The 21,566-nt window shown below is 41.7% G+C and overlaps 1 protein-coding gene across 1 annotated transcript in view; it reads left to right on the top strand.

Moving 5' to 3' along the window:
- LOC308171205 (uncharacterized protein) overlaps window positions 1-21,313 on the top strand; it is a gene marked incomplete at both ends in the record, with an annotated part of 192,631 nt that extends 171,318 nt beyond the window's left edge. The window contains one exon of the mRNA XM_080546052.1: window positions 21,294-21,313. Within this exon, the coding sequence (XP_080402178.1) occupies window positions 21,294-21,313 (20 nt within the window). The remainder of the gene's footprint in view (window positions 1-21,293) is intronic.
- Window positions 21,314-21,566: the final 253 nt, after the last annotated feature.

Genomic DNA, 21,566 nt, shown 5'->3' with positions numbered 1-21,566 from the left:
GAGCTTAAATCAAAGTGGGAGGAGCTTAAGTCAAAGTGGGAGGAGCTTAAATCAAAGTGGGAGGAGCTTAAATCAAAGTGGGAGGAGCTTAAATCAAAGTGGGAGGAGCTTAAGTCAAAGTGGGAGGAGCTTAAGTCAAAGTGGGCATCCGGGTCACGGACACAGCATCGTGAAAATCATAAAATCAACATAACAAATAAACCATACGCAAAATAATCCAAACAAAGAAACAATAAAGAATGCTGCAACAAATAAAGAAATGATCAAACAATAAAGAATGATAAAGCAAAAGATACGACACATAAAAAACACTGTGATTCATGACAGACAGCGCAAAAAGTGGGACAGACACAACCCTAACCCTAACCCTAACCCTAAACCTAAACCAGAATAGACAAAACCAACATGAGACCAAGTAGCATACCAGGTCTTATCTATGCCTGGCAGCCCTTGGTCAACTCAGAAAAATCATAAAACAAACATAAACACTGACTCAAAACCAAACACAGATACTAATCCTCTATATTAAAACCTAACATCCCTGATCCCGTAATAGTCACCAAAGTGCTATTATTGACAAAGTGTTTACAAAAATCTGCTTTCCCCAGTGTGTGCACTAACCTAACATCCTTTTTAAATAGTGACACAAACAACTCCCACACCCTGGTAACTTTCCCCTCATAATGTGCTACATTCCTCCTACATACAATTGCATACCTTACGTGACTCAACAAAAAATTAACCAAATCTACGTTCACTTCTTTCTTTTTTCCCACCACCCCAAACAATAACAATTCCTTCCATTCAATCTCATTCATGACGGTAACCCCACAGTGTAAATATTTCCCCCATGCCTCAAACACCTCTCTATAAAACAGTGACATTCCCTCATACCAGGGGAAGTCATGTTAAAGTGAAGTTAAAACACAACGAGATTGCTAAGCTAACACCGCTAATGCGGAAGTGGCCTGTGGCCTGTGTGTGTGTGATGATGAGATGATGATGATGATGATGGGGGGTGATAGGAAGGTCGTAGAGACACCATTCAAATGGTTTTAGATTCCCTGTCCTCTGGTCTATCCGGGGGTGTTGGAATTGTTCTCCTAACCCGCGGGGAACCATACGTTATTAACCCCGGGAGGGGTCACACTACGGGACGTATAACGCTGGCTATGAATGTGGTAGAAACACGCGGTTTTCATATTTCTGTTCCTTAGGTCTACACGGTCATTTGAAGCCTAACCCCAGCCCTCTACGACCCCGGGACGTGATGTTATTGAGCTTCCTGCAGATTAGCCACATGCTAAAGGCATCATGCTAACCCTACCCCGTTTTGGATTCAGCGTGATCTCACGATCATAAAAGTCAATGGGAGTGGCAAAAAAAATCGTGTTCGACTTAAAAAAAAAAAAAAAAAAAAAAGTTAGGGTGAAGATAGTGGATGCACGCATTTAACATCTCTCTCTGTGACCTGGGGTCACAAGGGTGGGGAATTCCTGGGCATATGTGAATGTGAATGGTCATGTTAATGAGCTGTATGTTAATGAGCTGTGTGTGTATGTTAATGAGCTTCATGCTAATGAGATTCATGCTAATGAGCTGTATGTTAATGAGCTGTATGTTAATGAGCTGTATGTTAATTAGCTGTGTATGTTAATGAGATTCATGCTAATGAGCTGTATATTAATGAGATGTATGTTAATTAGCTGTGTGTATGTTAATGAGCTGTATGTTAATGAGCTTCATGCTAATGAGATTCATGCTAATGAGCTGTATGTTAATGAGCTGTGTAAAAGTGGGCGGAGCTTGTGTAAAAGTGGGAGGAGCTTAAGTCAAAGTGGGAGGAGCTTAAGTCAAAGTGGGCGGAGCTTAAATCAAAGTGGGAGGAGCTTAAATCAAAGTGGGCGGTGCTTAAATCAAAGTGGGAGGAGCTTAAATCAAAGTGGGAGGAGCTTAAATCAAAGTGGGCGGAGCTTAAATCAAAGTGGGAGGAGCTTAAGTCAAAGTGGGCGGAGCTTAAATCAAAGTGGGAGGAGCTTAAATCAAAGTGGGCGGTGCTTAAATCAAAGTGGGAGGAGCTTAAATCAAAGTGGGAGGAGCTTAAATCAAAGTGGGAGGAGCTTAAATCAAAGTGGGAGGAGCTTAAATCAAAGTGGGAGGAGCTTAAGTCAAAGTGGGCGGAGCTTAAATTAAAGTGGGAGGAGCTTAAGTCAAAGTGGGAGGAGCTTAAATCAAAGTGGGAGGAGCTTAAGTCAAAGTGGGAGGAGCTTAAATCAAAGTGGGAGGAGCTTAAATCAAAGTGGGAGGAGCTTAAGTCAAAGTGGGAGGAGCTTAAGTCAAAGTGGGAGGAGCTTAAGTCAAAGTGGGAGGAGCTTAAGTCAAAGTGGGAGGAGCTTAAGTCAAAGTGGGAGGAGCTTAAGTCAAAGTGGGCGGAGCTTAAATCAAAGTGGGAGGAGCTTAAATCAAAGTGGGAGGAGCTTAAATCAAAGTGGGAGGAGCTTAAATCAAAGTGGGAGGAGCTTAAATCAAAGTGGGAGGAGCTTAAATCAAAGTGGGAGGAGCTTAAATCAAAGTGGGAGGAGCTTAAATCAAAGTGGGAGGAGCTTAAGTCAAAGTGGGCATCCGGGTCACGGACACAGCATCGTGAAAATCATAAAATCAACATAACAAATAAACCATACGCAAAATAATCCAAACAAAGAAACAATAAAGAATGCTGCAACAAATAAAGAAATGATAAAACAATAAAGAATGATAAAGCAAAAGATACGACACATAAAAAACACTGTGATTCATGACAGACAGCGCAAAAAGTGGGACAGACACAACCCTAACCCTAACCCTAAACCCTAAACCTAAACCAGAATAGACAAAACCAACATGAGACCAAGTAGCATACCAGGTCTTATCTATGCCTGGCAGCCCTTGGTCAACTCAGAAAAATCATAAAACAAACATAAACACTGACTCAAAACCAAACACAGATACTAATCCTCTATATTAAAACCTAACATCCCTGATCCCGTAATAGTCACCAAAGTGCTATTATTGACAAAGTGTTTACAAAAATCTGCTTTCCCCAGTGTGTGCACTAACCTAACATCCTTTTTAAATAGTGACACAAACAACTCCCACACCCTGGTAACTTTCCCCTCATAATGTGCTACATTCCTCCTACATACAATTGCATACCTTACGTGACTCAACAAAAAATTAACCAAATCTACGTTCACTTCTTTCTTTTTTCCCACCACCCCAAACAATAACAATTCCTTCCATTCAATCTCATTCATGACGGTAACCCCACAGTGTAAATATTTCCCCCATGCCTCAAACACCTCTCTATAAAACAGTGACATTCCCTCATACCAGGGGAAGTCATGTTAAAGTGAAGTTAAAACACAACGAGATTGCTAAGCTAACACCGCTAATGCGGAAGTGGCCTGTGGCCTGTGTGTGTGTGATGATGAGATGATGATGATGATGATGGGGGGTGATAGGAAGGTCGTAGAGACACCATTCAAATGGTTTTAGATTCCCTGTCCTCTGGTCTATCCGGGGGTGTTGGAATTGTTCTCCTAACCCGCGGGGAACCATACGTTATTAACCCCGGGAGGGGTCACACTACGGGACGTATAACGCTGGCTATGAATGTGGTAGAAACACGCGGTTTTCATATTTCTGTTCCTTAGGTCTACACGGTCATTTGAAGCCCAACCCCAGCCCTCTACGACCCCGGGACGTGATGTTATTGAGCTTCCTGCAGATTAGCCACATGCTAAAGGCATCATGCTAACCCTACCCCGTTTTGGATTCAGTGTGATCTCACGATCATAAAAGTCAATGGGAGTGGCAAAAAAAATCGTGTTGGACTTAAAAAAAAAAAAAAAAAGTTAGGGTGAAGATAGTGGATGCACGCATTTAACATCTCTCTCTATGACCTGGGGTCACAAGGGTGGGGAATTCCTGGGCATATGTGAATGTGAATGGTCATGTTAATGAGCTGTATGTTAATGAGCTGTGTGTGTATGTTAATGAGCTTCATGCTAATGAGATTCATGCTAATGAGCTGTATGTTAATGAGCTGTATGTTAATGAGCTGTATGTTAATGAGCTGTATGTTAATGAGCTGTATGTTAATTAGCTGTGTATGTTAATGAGATTCATGCTAATGAGCTGTATATTAATGAGATGTATGTTAATTAGCTGTGTGTATGTTAATGAGCTGTATGTTAATGAGCTTCATGCTAATGAGATTCATGCTAATGAGCTGTATGTTAATGAGCTGTGTAAAAGTGGGCGGAGCTTGTGTAAAAGTGGGAGGAGCTTAAGTCAAAGTGGGAGGAGCTTAAGTCAAAGTGGGCGGAGCTTAAATCAAAGTGGGAGGAGCTTAAGTCAAAGTGGGCGGAGCTAAAATCAAAGTGGGAGGAGCTTAAATCAAAGTGGGCGGTGCTTAAATCAAAGTGGGAGGAGCTTAAATCAAAGTGGGAGGAGCTTAAATCAAAGTGGGAGGAGCTTAAGTCAAAGTGGGAGGAGCTTAAATCAAAGTGGGAGGAGCTTAAATCAAAGTGGGAGGAGCTTAAGTCAAAGTGGGCGGAGCTTAAATTAAAGTGGGAGGAGCTTAAGTCAAAGTGGGCGGAGCTTAAATCAAAGTGGGAGGAGCTTAAGTCAAAGTGGGAGGAGCTTAAGTCAAAGTGGGAGGAGCTTAAGTCAAAGTGGGAGGAGCTTAAATCAAAGTGGGAGGAGCTTAAGTCAAAGTGGGAGGAGCTTAAATCAAAGTGGGAGGAGCTTAAGTCAAAGTGGGAGGAGCTTAAATCAAAGTGGGAGGAGCTTAAGTCAAAGTGGGAGGAGCTTAAGTCAAAGTGGGCGGAGCTTAAATCAAAGTGGGAGGAGCTTAAATCAAAGTGGGAGGAGTTTAAATCAAAGTGGGAGGAGCTTAAGTCAAAGTGGGAGGAGCTTAAGTCAAAGTGGGAGGAGCTTAAGTCAAAGTGGGCGGAGCTTAAATCAAAGTGGGAGGAGCTTAAATCAAAGTGGGAGGAGCTTAAATCAAAGTGGGAGGAGCTTAAGTCAAAGTGGGAGGAGCTTAAGTCAAAGTGGGAGGAGCTTAAGTCAAAGTGGGCATCCGGGTCACGGACACAGCATCGTGAAAATCATAAAATCAACATAACAAATAAACCATACGCAAAATAATCCAAACAAAGAAACAATAAAGAATGCTGCAACAAATAAAGAAATGATCAAACAATAAAGAATGATAAAGCAAAAGATACGACACATAAAAAACACTGTGATTCATGACAGACAGCGCAAAAAGTGGGACAGACACAACCCTAACCCTAACCCTAAACCCTAAACCTAAACCAGAATAGACAAAACCAACATGAGACCAAGTAGCATACCAGGTCTTATCTATGCCTGGCAGCCCTTGGTCAACTCAGAAAAATCATAAAACAAACATAAACACTGACTCAAAACCAAACACAGATACTAATCCTCTATATTAAAACCTAACATCCCTGATCCCGTAATAGTCACCAAAGTGCTATTATTGACAAAGTGTTTACAAAAATCTGCTTTCCCCAGTGTGTGCACTAACCTAACATCCTTTTTAAATAGTGACACAAACAACTCCCACACCCTGGTAACTTTCCCCTCATAATGTGCTACATTCCTCCTACATACAATTGCATACCTTACGTGACTCAACAACAAATTAACCAAATCTACGTTCACTTCTTTCTTTTTTCCCACCACCCCAAACAATAACAATTCCTTCCATTCAATCTCATTCATGACGGTAACCCCACAGTGTAAATATTTCCCCCATGCCTCAAACACCTCTCTATAAAACAGTGACATTCCCTCATACCAGGGGAAGTCATGTTAAAGTGAAGTTAAAACACAACGAGATTGCTAAGCTAACACCGCTAATGCGGAAGTGGCCTGTGGCCTGTGTGTGTGTGATGATGAGATGATGATGATGATGATGATGGGGGGTGATAGGAAGGTCGTAGAGACACCATTCAAATGGTTTTAGATTCCCTGTCCTCTGGTCTATCCAGGGGTGTTGGAATTGTTCTCCTAACCCGCGGGGAACCATACGTTATTAACCCCGGGAGGGGTCACACTACGGGACGTATAACGCTGGCTATGAATGTGGTAGAAACACGCGGTTTTCATATTTCTGTTCCTTAGGTCTACACGGTCATTTGAAGCCTAACCCCAGCCCTCTACGACCCCGGGACGTGATGTTATTGAGCTTCCTGCAGATTAGCCACATGCTAAAGGCATCATGCTAACCCTACCCCGTTTTGGATTCAGTGTGATCTCACGATCATAAAAGTCAATGGGAGTGGCAAAAAAAATCGTGTTGGACTTAAAAAAAAAAAAAAAAAGTTAGGGTGAAGATAGTGGATGCACGCATTTAACATCTCTCTCTATGACCTGGGGTCACAAGGGTGGGGAATTCCTGGGCATATGTGAATGTGAATGGTCATGTTAATGAGCTGTATGTTAATGAGCTGTGTGTGTATGTTAATGAGCTTCATGCTAATGAGATTCATGCTAATGAGCTGTATGTTAATGAGCTGTATGTTAATGAGCTGTATGTTAATGAGCTGTATGTTAATTAGCTGTGTATGTTAATGAGATTCATGCTAATGAGCTGTATATTAATGAGATGTATGTTAATTAGCTGTGTGTATGTTAATGAGCTGTATGTTAATGAGCTTCATGCTAATGAGATTCATGCTAATGAGCTGTATGTTAATGAGCTGTGTAAAAGTGGGCGGAGCTTGTGTAAAAGTGGGAGGAGCTTAAGTCAAAGTGGGAGGAGCTTAAGTCAAAGTGGGCGGAGCTTAAATCAAAGTGGGAGGAGCTTAAGTCAAAGTGGGCGGAGCTAAAATCAAAGTGGGAGGAGCTTAAATCAAAGTGGGCGGTGCTTAAATCAAAGTGGGAGGAGCTTAAATCAAAGTGGGAGGAGCTTAAATCAAAGTGGGAGGAGCTTAAGTCAAAGTGGGAGGAGCTTAAATCAAAGTGGGAGGAGCTTAAATCAAAGTGGGAGGAGCTTAAGTCAAAGTGGGCGGAGCTTAAATTAAAGTGGGAGGAGCTTAAGTCAAAGTGGGCGGAGCTTAAATCAAAGTGGGAGGAGCTTAAGTCAAAGTGGGAGGAGCTTAAGTCAAAGTGGGAGGAGCTTAAGTCAAAGTGGGAGGAGCTTAAATCAAAGTGGGAGGAGCTTAAGTCAAAGTGGGAGGAGCTTAAATCAAAGTGGGAGGAGCTTAAGTCAAAGTGGGAGGAGCTTAAATCAAAGTGGGAGGAGCTTAAGTCAAAGTGGGAGGAGCTTAAGTCAAAGTGGGCGGAGCTTAAATCAAAGTGGGAGGAGCTTAAATCAAAGTGGGAGGAGTTTAAATCAAAGTGGGAGGAGCTTAAGTCAAAGTGGGAGGAGCTTAAGTCAAAGTGGGAGGAGCTTAAGTCAAAGTGGGCGGAGCTTAAATCAAAGTGGGAGGAGCTTAAATCAAAGTGGGAGGAGCTTAAATCAAAGTGGGAGGAGCTTAAGTCAAAGTGGGAGGAGCTTAAGTCAAAGTGGGAGGAGCTTAAGTCAAAGTGGGCATCCGGGTCACGGACACAGCATCGTGAAAATCATAAAATCAACATAACAAATAAACCATACGCAAAATAATCCAAACAAAGAAACAATAAAGAATGCTGCAACAAATAAAGAAATGATCAAACAATAAAGAATGATAAAGCAAAAGATACGACACATAAAAAACACTGTGATTCATGACAGACAGCGCAAAAAGTGGGACAGACACAACCCTAACCCTAACCCTAAACCCTAAACCTAAACCAGAATAGACAAAACCAACATGAGACCAAGTAGCATACCAGGTCTTATCTATGCCTGGCAGCCCTTGGTCAACTCAGAAAAATCATAAAACAAACATAAACACTGACTCAAAACCAAACACAGATACTAATCCTCTATATTAAAACCTAACATCCCTGATCCCGTAATAGTCACCAAAGTGCTATTATTGACAAAGTGTTTACAAAAATCTGCTTTCCCCAGTGTGTGCACTAACCTAACATCCTTTTTAAATAGTGACACAAACAAATCCCACACCCTGGTAACTTTCCCCTCATAATGTGCTACATTCCTCCTACATACAATTGCATACCTTACGTGACTCAACAAAAAATTAACCAAATCTACGTTCACTTCTTTCTTTTTTCCCACCACCCCAAACAATAACAATTCCTTCCATTCAATCTCATTCATGACGGTAACCCCACAGTGTAAATATTTCCCCCATGCCTCAAACACCTCTCTATAAAACAGTGACATTCCCTCATACCAGGGGAAGTCATGTTAAAGTGAAGTTAAAACACAACGAGATTGCTAAGCTAACACCGCTAATGCGGAAGTGGCCTGTGGCCTGTGTGTGTGTGTGATGATGAGATGATGATGATGATGATGGGGGGTGATAGGAAGGTCGTAGAGACACCATTCAAATGGTTTTAGATTCCCTGTCCTCTGGTCTATCCGGGGGTGTTGGAATTGTTCTCCTAACCCGCGGGGAACCATACGTTATTAACCCCGGGAGGGGTCACACTACGGGACGTATAACGCTGGCTATGAATGTGGTAGAAACACGTGGTTTTCATATTTCTGTTCCTTAGGTCTACACGGTCATTTGAAGCCTAACCCCAGCCCTCTACGACCCCGGGACGTGATGTTATTGAGCTTCCTGCAGATTAGCCACATGCTAAAGGCATCATGCTAACCCTACCCCGTTTTGGATTCAGCGTGATCTCACGATCATAAAAGTCAATGGGAGTGGCAAAAAAAATCGTGTTCGACTTAAAAAAAAAAAAAAAAAAAGTTAGGGTGAAGATAGTGGATGCACGCATTTAACATCTCTCTCTATGACCTGGGGTCACAAGGGTGGGGAATTCCTGGGCATATGTGAATGTGAATGGTCATGTTAATGAGCTGTATGTTAATGAGCTGTGTGTGTATGTTAATGAGCTTCATGCTAATGAGATTCATGCTAATGAGCTGTATGTTAATGAGCTGTATGTTAATGAGCTGTATGTTAATTAGCTGTGTATGTTAATGAGATTCATGCTAATGAGCTGTATATTAATGAGATGTATGTTAATTAGCTGTGTGTATGTTAATGAGCTGTATGTTAATGAGCTTCATGCTAATGAGATTCATGCTAATGAGCTGTATGTTAATGAGCTGTGTAAAAGTGGGCGGAGCTTGTGTAAAAGTGGGAGGAGCTTAAGTCAAAGTGGGAGGAGCTTAAGTCAAAGTGGGCGGAGCTTAAATCAAAGTGGGAGGAGCTTAAATCAAAGTGGGCGGTGCTTAAATCAAAGTGGGAGGAGCTTAAATCAAAGTGGGAGGAGCTTAAATCAAAGTGGGAGGAGCTTAAATCAAAGTGGGAGGAGCTTAAGTCAAAGTGGGAGGAGCTTAAATCAAAGTGGGAGGAGCTTAAATCAAAGTGGGAGGAGCTTAAGTCAAAGTGGGCGGAGCTTAAATTAAAGTGGGAGGAGCTTAAGTCAAAGTGGGCGGAGCTTAAATCAAAGTGGGAGGAGCTTAAGTCAAAGTGGGAGGAGCTTAAGTCAAAGTGGGCGGAGTTTGTGTCTAAGTGGGCGGAGCTTAAGTCAAAGTGGGCGGAGCTTAAATCAAAGTGGGAGGAGCTTAAATCAAAGTGGGCGGTGCTTAAATCAAAGTGGGAGGAGCTTAAATCAAAGTGGGAGGAGCTTAAATCAAAGTGGGAGGAGCTTAAGTCAAAGTGGGAGGAGCTTAAATCAAAGTGGGAGGAGCTTAAGTCAAAGTGGGAGGAGCTTAAATCAAAGTGGGAGGAGCTTAAGTCAAAGTGGGAGGAGCTTAAATCAAAGTGGGAGGAGCTTAAGTCAAAGTGGGAGGAGCTTAAGTCAAAGTGGGCGGAGCTTAAATCAAAGTGGGAGGAGCTTAAATCAAAGTGGGAGGAGTTTAAATCAAAGTGGGAGGAGCTTAAGTCAAAGTGGGAGGAGCTTAAGTCAAAGTGGGAGGAGCTTAAGTCAAAGTGGGCGGAGCTTAAATCAAAGTGGGAGGAGCTTAAATCAAAGTGGGAGGAGCTTAAATCAAAGTGGGAGGAGCTTAAATCAAAGTGGGAGGAGCTTAAGTCAAAGTGGGAGGAGCTTAAATCAAAGTGGGAGGAGCTTAAATCAAAGTGGGAGGAGCTTAAGTCAAAGTGGGAGGAGCTTAAATCAAAGTGGGAGGAGCTTAAGTCAAAGTGGGCATCCGGGTCACGGACACAGCATCGTGAAAATCATAAAATCAACATAACAAATAAACCATACGCAAAATAATCCAAACAAAGAAACAATAAAGAATGCTGCAACAAATAAAGAAATGATAAAACAATAAAGAATGATAAAGCAAAAGATACGACACATAAAAAACACGGTGATTCATGACAGACAGCGCAAAAAGTGGGACAGACACAACCCTAACCCTAACCCTAAACCCTAAACCTAAACCAGAATAGACAAAACCAACATGAGACCAAGTAGCATACCAGGTCTTATCTATGCCTGGCAGCCCTTGGTCAACTCAGAAAAATCATAAAACAAACATAAACACTGACTCAAAACCAAACACAGATACTAATCCTCTATATTAAAACCTAACATCCCTGATCCCGTAATAGTCACCAAAGTGCTATTATTGACAAAGTGTTTACAAAAATCTGCTTTCCCCAGTGTGTGCACTAACCTAACATCCTTTTTAAATAGTGACACAAACAAATCCCACGCCCTGGTAACTTTCCCCTCATAATGTGCTACATTCCTCCTACATACAATTGCATACCTTACGTGACTCAACAAAAAAATAACCAAATCTACGTTCACTTCTTTCTTTTTTCCCACCACCCCAAACAATAACAATTCCTTCCATTCAATCTCATTCATGACGGTAACCCCACAGTGTAAATATTTCCCCCATGCCTCAAACACCTCTCTATAAAACAGTGACATTCCCTCATACCAGGGGAAGTCATGTTAAAGTGAAGTTAAAACACAACGAGATTGCTAAGCTAACACCGCTAATGCGGAAGTGGCCTGTGGCCTGTGTGTGTGTGATGATGAGATGATGATGATGATGGGGGGTGATAGGAAGGTCGTAGAGACACCATTCAAATGGTTTTAGATTCCCTGTCCTCTGGTCTATCCGGGGGTGTTGGAATTGTTCTCCTAACCCGCGGGGAACCATACGTTATTAACCCCGGGAGGGGTCACACTACGGGACGTATAACGCTGGCTATGAATGTGGTAGAAACACGCGGTTTTCATATTTCTGTTCCTTAGGTCTACACGGTCATTTGAAGCCTAACCCCAGCCCTCTACGACCCCGGGACGTGATGTTATTGAGCTTCCTGCAGATTAGCCACATGCTAAAGGCATCATGCTAACCCTACCCCGTTTTGGATTCAGTGTGATCTCACGATCATAAAAGTCAATGGGAGTGGCAAAAAAAATCGTGTTGGACTTAAAAAAAAAAAAAAAAAGTTAGGGTGAAGATAGTGGATGCACGCATTTAACATCTCTCTCTATGACCTGGGGTCACAAGGGTGGGGAATTCCTGGGCATATGTGAATGTGAATGGTCATGTTAATGAGCTGTATGTTAATGAGCTGTGTGTGTATGTTAATGAGCTTCATGCTAATGAGATTCATGCTAATGAGCTGTATGTTAATGAGCTGTATGTTAATGAGCTGTATGTTAATGAGCTGTATGTTAATGAGCTGTATGTTAATTAGCTGTGTATGTTAATGAGATTCATGCTAATGAGCTGTATATTAATGAGATGTATGTTAATTAGCTGTGTGTATGTTAATGAGCTGTATGTTAATGAGCTTCATGCTAATGAGATTCATGCTAATGAGCTGTATGTTAATGAGCTGTGTAAAAGTGGGCGGAGCTTGTGTAAAAGTGGGAGGAGCTTAAGTCAAAGTGGGAGGAGCTTAAGTCAAAGTGGGCGGAGCTTAAATCAAAGTGGGAGGAGCTTAAGTCAAAGTGGGCGGAGCTAAAATCAAAGTGGGAGGAGCTTAAATCAAAGTGGGCGGTGCTTAAATCAAAGTGGGAGGAGCTTAAATCAAAGTGGGAGGAGCTTAAATCAAAGTGGGAGGAGCTTAAGTCAAAGTGGGAGGAGCTTAAATCAAAGTGGGAGGAGCTTAAATCAAAGTGGGAGGAGCTTAAGTCAAAGTGGGCGGAGCTTAAATTAAAGTGGGAGGAGCTTAAGTCAAAGTGGGCGGAGCTTAAATCAAAGTGGGAGGAGCTTAAGTCAAAGTGGGAGGAGCTTAAGTCAAAGTGGGAGGAGCTTAAGTCAAAGTGGGAGGAGCTTAAATCAAAGTGGGAGGAGCTTAAGTCAAAGTGGGAGGAGCTTAAATCAAAGTGGGAGGAGCTTAAGTCAAAGTGGGAGGAGCTTAAATCAAAGTGGGAGGAGCTTAAGTCAAAGTGGGAGGAGCTTAAGTCAAAGTGGGCGGAGCTTAAATCAAAGTGGGAGGAGCTTAAATCAAAGTGGGAGGAGTTTAAATCAAAGTGGGAGGAGCTTAAGTCAAAGTGGGAGGAGCTTAAGTCAAAGTGGGAGGAGCTTAAGTCAAAGTGGGCGGAGCTTAAATCAAAGTGGGAGGAGCTTAAATCAAAGTGGGAGGAGCTTAAATCAAAGTGGGAGGAGCTTAAGTCAAAGTGGGAGGAGCTTAAGTCAAAGTGGGAGGAGCTTAAGTCAAAGTGGGCATCCGGGTCACGGACACAGCATCGTGAAAATCATAAAATCAACATAACAAATAAACCATACGCAAAATAATCCAAACAAAGAAACAATAAAGAATGCTGCAACAAATAAAGAAATGATAAAACAATAAAGAATGATAAAGCAAAAGATACGACACATAAAAAACACGGTGATTCATGACAGACAGCGCAAAAAGTGGGACAGACACAACCCTAACCCTAACCCTAAACCTAAACCTAAACCAGAATAGACAAAACCAACATGAGACCAAGTAGCATACCAGGTCTTATCTATGCCTGGCAGCCCTTGGTCAACTCAGAAAAATCATAAAACAAACATAAACACTGACTCAAAACCAAACACAGATACTAATCCTCTATATTAAAACCTAACATCCCTGATCCCGTAATAGTCACCAAAGTGCTATTATTGACAAAGTGTTTACAAAAATCTGCTTTCCCCAGTGTGTGCACTAACCTAACATCCTTTTTAAATAGTGACACAAACAAATCCCACGCCCTGGTAACTTTCCCCTCATAATGTGCTACATTCCTCCTACATACAATTGCATACCTTACGTGACTCAACAAAAAAATAACCAAATCTACGTTCACTTCTTTCTTTTTTCCCACCACCCCAAACAATAACAATTCCTTCCATTCAATCTCATTCATGACGGTAACCCCACAGTGTAAATATTTCCCCCATGCCTCAAACACCTCTCTATAAAACAGTGACATTCCCTCATACCAGGGGAAGTCATGTTAAAGTGAAGTTAAAACACAACGAGATTGCTAAGCTAACACCGCTAATGCGGAAGTGGCCTGTGGCCTGTGTGTGTGTGTGATGATGAGATGATGATGATGATGATGATGGGGGGTGATAGGAAGGTCGTAGAGACACCATTCAAATGGTTTTAGATTCCCTGTCCTCTGGTCTATCCGGGGGTGTTGGAATTGTTCTCCTAACCCGCGGGGAACCATACGTTATTAACCCCGGGAGGGGTCACACTACGGGACGTATAACGCTGGCTATGAATGTGGTAGAAACACGCGGTTTTCATATTTCTGTTCCTTAGGTCTACACGGTCATTTGAAGCCTAACCCCAGCCCTCTACGACCCCGGGACGTGATGTTATTGAGCTTCCTGCAGATTAGCCACATGCTAAAGGCATCATGCTAACCCTACCCCGTTTTGGATTCAGTGTGATCTCACGATCATAAAAGTCAATGGGAGTGGCAAAAAAAATCGTGTTGGACTTAAAAAAAAAAAAAAAAAGTTAGGGTGAAGATAGTGGATGCACGCATTTAACATCTCTCTCTATGACCTGGGGTCACAAGGGTGGGGAATTCCTGGGCATATGTGAATGTGAATGGTCATGTTAATGAGCTGTATGTTAATGAGCTGTGTGTGTATGTTAATGAGCTTCATGCTAATGAGATTCATGCTAATGAGCTGTATGTTAATGAGCTGTATGTTAATGAGCTGTATGTTAATGAGCTGTATGTTAATTAGCTGTGTATGTTAATGAGATTCATGCTAATGAGCTGTATATTAATGAGATGTATGTTAATTAGCTGTGTGTATGTTAATGAGCTGTATGTTAATGAGCTTCATGCTAATGAGATTCATGCTAATGAGCTGTATGTTAATGAGCTGTGTAAAAGTGGGCGGAGCTTGTGTAAAAGTGGGAGGAGCTTAAGTCAAAGTGGGAGGAGCTTAAGTCAAAGTGGGCGGAGCTTAAATCAAAGTGGGAGGAGCTTAAGTCAAAGTGGGCGGAGCTAAAATCAAAGTGGGAGGAGCTTAAATCAAAGTGGGCGGTGCTTAAATCAAAGTGGGAGGAGCTTAAATCAAAGTGGGAGGAGCTTAAATCAAAGTGGGAGGAGCTTAAGTCAAAGTGGGAGGAGCTTAAATCAAAGTGGGAGGAGCTTAAATCAAAGTGGGAGGAGCTTAAGTCAAAGTGGGCGGAGCTTAAATTAAAGTGGGAGGAGCTTAAGTCAAAGTGGGCGGAGCTTAAATCAAAGTGGGAGGAGCTTAAGTCAAAGTGGGAGGAGCTTAAGTCAAAGTGGGAGGAGCTTAAGTCAAAGTGGGAGGAGCTTAAATCAAAGTGGGAGGAGCTTAAGTCAAAGTGGGAGGAGCTTAAATCAAAGTGGGAGGAGCTTAAGTCAAAGTGGGAGGAGCTTAAATCAAAGTGGGAGGAGCTTAAGTCAAAGTGGGAGGAGCTTAAGTCAAAGTGGGCGGAGCTTAAATCAAAGTGGGAGGAGCTTAAATCAAAGTGGGAGGAGCTTAAATCAAAGTGGGAGGAGCTTAAATCAAAGTGGGAGGAGCTTAAATCAAAGTGGGAGGAGCTTAAATCAAAGTGGGAGGAGCTTAAATCAAAGTGGGAGGAGCTTAAATCAAAGTGGGAGGAGCTTAAATCAAAGTGGGAGGAGCTTAAATCAAAGTGGGAGGAGCTTAAGTCAAAGTGGGCATCCGGGTCACGGACACAGCATCGTGAAAATCATAAAATCAACATAACAAATAAACCATACGCAAAATAATCCAAACAAAGAAACAATAAAGAATGCTGCAACAAATAAAGAAATGATAAAACAATAAAGAATGATAAAGCAAAAGATACGACACATAAAAAACACGGTGATTCATGACAGACAGCGCAAAAAGTGGGACAGACACAACCCTAACCCTAACCCTAAACCTAAACCTAAACCAGAATAGACAAAACCAACATGAGACCAAGTAGCATACCAGGTCTTATCTATGCCTGGCAGCCCTTGGTCAACTCAGAAAAATCATAAAACAAACATAAACACTGACTCAAAACCAAACACAGATACTAATCCTCTATATTAAAACCTAACATCCCTGATCCCGTAATAGTCACCAAAGTGCTATTATTGACAAAGTGTTTACAAAAATCTGCTTTCCCCAGTGTGTGCACTAACCTAACATCCTTTTTAAATAGTGACACAAACAAATCCCACGCCCTGGTAACTTTCCCCTCATAATGTGCTACATTCCTCCTACATACAATTGCATACCTTACGTGACTCAACAAAAAAATAACCAAATCTACGTTCACTTCTTTCTTTTTTCCCACCACCCCAAACAATAACAATTCCTTCCATTCAATCTCATTCATGACGGTAACCCCACAGTGTAAATATTTCCCCCATGCCTCAAACACCTCTCTATAAAACAGTGACATTCCCTCATACCAGGGGAAGTCATGTTAAAGTGAAGTTAAAACACAACGAGATTGCTAAGCTAACACCGCTAATGCGGAAGTGGCCTGTGGCCTGTGTGTGTGTGATGATGAGATGATGATGATGATGATGATGGGGGGTGATAGGAAGGTCGTAGAGACACCATTCAAATGGTTTTAGATTCCCTGTCCTCTGGTCTATCCAGGGGTGTTGGAATTGTTCTCCTAACCCGCGGGGAACCATACGTTATTAACCCCGGGAGGGGTCACACTACGGGACGTATAACGCTGGCTATGAATGTGGTAGAAACACGCGGTTTTCATATTTCTGTTCCTTAGGTCTACACGGTCATTTGAAGCCTAACCCCAGCCCTCTACGACCCCGGGACGTGATGTTATTGAGCTTCCTGCAGATTAGCCACATGCTAAAGGCATCATGCTAACCCTACCCCGTTTTGGATTCAGTGTGATCTCACGATCATAAAAGTCAATGGGAGTGGCAAAAAAAATCGTGTTGGACTTAAAAAAAAAAAAAAAAAGTTAGGGTGAAGATAGTGGATGCACGCATTTAACATCTCTCTCTATGACCTGGGGTCACAAGGGTGGGGAATTCCTGGGCATATGTGAATGTGAATGGTCATGTTAATGAGCTGTATGTTAATGAGCTGTGTGTGTATGTTAATGAGCTTCATGCTAATGAGATTCATGCTAATGAGCTGTATGTTAATGAGCTGTATGTTAATGAGCTGTATGTTAATGAGCTGTATGTTAATTAGCTGTGTATGTTAATGAGATTCATGCTAATGAGCTGTATATTAATGAGATGTATGTTAATTAGCTGTGTGTATGTTAATGAGCTGTATGTTAATGAGCTTCATGCTAATGAGATTCATGCTAATGAGCTGTATGTTAATGAGCTGTGTAAAAGTGGGCGGAGCTTGTGTAAAAGTGGGAGGAGCTTAAGTCAAAGTGGGAGGAGCTTAAGTCAAAGTGGGCGGAGCTTAAATCAAAGTGGGAGGAGCTTAAGTCAAAGTGGGCGGAGCTAAAATCAAAGTGGGAGGAGCTTAAATCAAAGTGGGCGGTGCTTAAATCAAAGTGGGAGGAGCTTAAATCAAAGTGGGAGGAGCTTAAATCAAAGTGGGAGGAGCTTAAGTCAAAGTGGGAGGAGCTTAAATCAAAGTGGGAGGAGCTTAAATCAAAGTGGGAGGAGCTTAAGTCAAAGTGGGCGGAGCTTAAATTAAAGTGGGAGGAGCTTAAGTCAAAGTGGGCGGAGCTTAAATCAAAGTGGGAGGAGCTTAAGTCAAAGTGGGAGGAGCTTAAGTCAAAGTGGGAGGAGCTTAAGTCAAAGTGGGAGGAGCTTAAATCAAAGTGGGAGGAGCTTAAGTCAAAGTGGGAGGAGCTTAAATCAAAGTGGGAGGAGCTTAAGTCAAAGTGGGAGGAGCTTAAATCAAAGTGGGAGGAGCTTAAGTCAAAGTGGGAGGAGCTTAAGTCAAAGTGGGCGGAGCTTAAATCAAAGTGGGAGGAGCTTAAATCAAAGTGGGAGGAGTTTAAATCAAAGTGGGAGGAGCTTAAGTCAAAGTGGGAGGAGCTTAAGTCAAAGTGGGAGGAGCTTAAGTCAAAGTGGGCGGAGCTTAAATCAAAGTGGGAGGAGCTTAAATCAAAGTGGGAGGAGCTTAAATCAAAGTGGGAGGAGCTTAAGTCAAAGTGGGAGGAGCTTAAGTCAAAGTGGGAGGAGCTTAAGTCAAAGTGGGAGGAGCTTAAGTCAAAGTGGGCATCCGGGTCACGGACACAGCATCGTGAAAATCATAAAATCAACATAACAAATAAACCATACGCAAAATAATCCAAACAAAGAAACAATAAAGAATGCTGCAACAAATAAAGAAATGATAAAACAATAAAGAATGATAAAGCAAAAGATACGACACATAAAAAACACGGTGATTCATGACAGACAGCGCAAAAAGTGGGACAGACACAACCCTAACCCTAACCCTAAACCCTAAACCTAAACCAGAATAGACAAAACCAACATGAGACCAAGTAGCATACCAGGTCTTATCTATGCCTGGCAGCCCTTGGTCAACTCAGAAAAATCATAAAACAAACATAAACACTGACTCAAAACCAAACACAGATACTAATCCTCTATATTAAAACCTAACTTCCCTGATCCCGTAATAGTCACCAAAGTGCTATTATTGACAAAGTGTTTACAAAAATCTGCTTTCCCCAGTGTGTGCACTAACCTAACATCCTTTTTAAATAGTGACACAAACAAATCCCACACCCTGGTAACTTTCCCCTCATAACACGCATACCTTACGTGACTCAACAAAAAATTAACCAAATCTACGTTCACTTCTTTCTTTTTTCCCACCACCCCAAACAATAACAATTCCTTCCATTCAATCTCATTCATGACGGTAACCCCACAGTGTACACTTAACAACCCCTTTACTTTCACAAATAAGACAGACAAACTTGGACATTCAACAAAAAAGTGGTCAAAATGTTCATCCCTCCCTTTACATACATCACATACCCTACCTACATTCCTATCCATTTGGTGCAATACGACATTTGTGTAAACCCTATTGTGCCTAATCTTAAAATCATTGTGCTCACATTCTACGCTATTATATTTCACACCCAAATTTGCCCATACCTTACCCACATCAAAACCTTCAAAAACCCTTTCCGACACCTTCTCTGACGCTGGCCTCACCAACCCATCACCCAGTAAATCCATGTATATCCCTTTTGTTTTCACATCCTCAAACTTGACCTCTAAACCTTTCCTTTCTACCCTTAATTCTACCATCCTTTTTTCCTCACCTGCCTCTCCCTGTCCTAACATTAAAGTTTTCCATTCCCTACTTATACTGTCCCTAATTCTATTATACACTCCTGCAATCCCACCTATTCTTATATCCCTATTCACTGCCCTTATTCCCTGCACTATCTCCTGCTCTGTTTTGAAATTGTTCTCTGACACTAAATGTTTTACCTGTCTAAACCCTGCCTGTTCAAAGTGCTTACTAACTATCATCTTGCTATTATACTTTATCTTCGGGTTAAAAAAGATGGGCTGATTTAAAACCTCATCTTTCCCTACACACTTGTACCTTACCTGCTCTAAATATTTCCCCCATGCCTCAAACACCTCTCTATAAAACAGTGACATTCCCTCATACCGTGGTTTATTAAAAACCATTAAAAGACCATTCACACCACACCCCCCATACCTGTGCAAATAATCCTCAAAGAAACCCATCCAACAATATTCATCCCTACCATACAAAAACTTTTTCACAATTTTGACCCTAAGTGCCCTTTTCTTCACCTCTATATCTATCAATTTTAACCCCCCATTCTTATAACTATTTATTAACACCCTGTGCCTAATTAGTGCCTGCTTGCTATCCCACAAAAAACTATTTATCACCCCATTCAATTCTTTCGTGACCCACAAAGGTAAATCTAGTGCACTTAAAACATGGTTCACCTTTGATAGGATCAGGCAGTTTATTACCGTCACCTTCCCCCTTAGTTTCAGTTTTCTCCTTCTCCATGAATTCAGTGTTTGTTTCACCCTGTTCAAAATCCCTGTCCATGTTACATCCCTTGCTTCTTTTTCATTCACACCCACATTCACTCCTAGCACTTTTATCATTCCTTTTGCCACTTTCAAAGGTAAATCGCATTCACTCATGTCTACACTCCCTACACACAGTATTTCTGACTTCTCTACATTCATTTTGGCCCCTGATGCTTTCCCATATACTTCTAATAACTTGACTACTCTCTTCACACTATCTACGTCCCTAACTGTTATGTTTGTGTCGTCTGCATACTGATGTATTAAACTCCTCCCACCCCCTGGAATATGTATACCCTGAATGTGTCTGTCTGATTTTAACATCGTCGCCAGTGGCTCTGCTGTAATGCTATACAGCAGACTGGACAACGGACAACCCTGCCTAACTGATCTTTCTAAACTAAAACTATCTGTCAAAACTCCACTACACTTTACCCTACTCTTTGCACAACTATACAGTAACCTAATCCACTGAACTATCCTCTCCCCAAAACCAAACTTCTCTAATGTCCTAAACATAAACTCATGCTCTACTCTATCAAAAGCTTTATTGAAATCTACACTCAACACTATCCCTCCCTCTTCCTTCATGTGTTTCACTGTATCCCTGACTGACCCTATTGTATCCGCTATATCTCTCCCTGGTATGCTATACGCCTGAGTCGATGACACTATGGACCCTACTACTGACTTAATCCTATTGGCTAAAATCTTCGCTAACACTTTGTAATCTGTATTCAATAAACTAATCCCTCTGTAATTCCCTAACTGTAACTTACTACCCTTCTTGTATAATAAAGTAATTAACCCTGTTGCCATCGACTCACTAACCTTCTCTACCCTTTCCATTTCCTTATAAACCCTCAACAAAATCTTACTAAGCACTGCACTAAAACACTTGTAGAATTCACCTGGTAAGCCATCAGAGCCCGGGCTTTTGCCATTATTTGAGCTCTGAATGGCTAAGGTGACCTCCCCCTCTGATAAATCCCTATCACACCCTTCCCTGTCACTATCCGCTAACCTATGCTCAACTGTCCCCAAAACTTCTCCTACACTGTCATTGTCTACACTACCTTTTTTGAATAAATTCTCACAATACTCCTGCACTGTCTCCAAAACCCAAGATCGCTGTACCCCGTGAATTTGTGTTGTATATCCCCTATTTCCTTTTCTATCCCCTGTGACACTAAACATAAATCAATTCTACTCTGCTTCAAAACCCCACTAACTACCTGTCTTCTCGAAAACTCTCTCTTACTTGTGTTCCTAACTCTCCACACATCTATTACATTTCTCTGCTCTATCATTTCTAATAACCCCCTCCTAGCTAAATCTGTCTTAAAACTATCTACTCTATAAACATCCATCTTAGTGCAAAATACATTAAAGTCACCCACCAAAATACAATTCCCTGTGCAGTGCAAACCCAGTTCTACAAAAAAATCCCTCTTTTCAACCTCTCTATTTGGTGCATACACATTGATTAATCTAAACATAACATTATTTATATTAAATTCTATCCCTATTACTCTACCCTTCCCGTCATTCAAAACCTCTCTTCCATTCTCTACCCTATTCTCTTTAATTAATATTGCTACCCCACATGATTTGTTTGTCCCATTGTTTGCAAACAGCATACCCCTCCATTTCCCCTTGATTTCTGTCATTTTGGTGTCTGTCCACTTTGTCTCCTGCAGTATCAGAAAATCAGATGTGAAAGTCACCAGCACCTCCTCCAGCTTCTCCATATTGTTGAGCCCATTGATGTTTATGGAGGAAAGCGTGACCATTGAAAACAAGTGTAGGAGGATAAACATGTTTACTACCATTTTAATTTTATTTCTTGTTTCCCTCCGCTTTCTGCTGCTTTGACTTGCGCTTTAGTTTCCCCTCTAACAGCGCCCTCTTCCTCCCTCCCACTATCGTCAACAGCTCAGACTCGTCTTGCTCCCCGCACCCATCGTCACTGA

The sequence above is a fragment of the Nansenia antarctica genome, assembly GCF_963989245.1.
Source record: "Nansenia antarctica genome assembly, chromosome: 15".
In the NCBI taxonomy this organism is placed as follows: domain Eukaryota; kingdom Metazoa; phylum Chordata; class Actinopteri; order Argentiniformes; family Microstomatidae; genus Nansenia; species Nansenia antarctica.
This window is presented reverse-complemented; position numbering and strand designations above follow the sequence as displayed.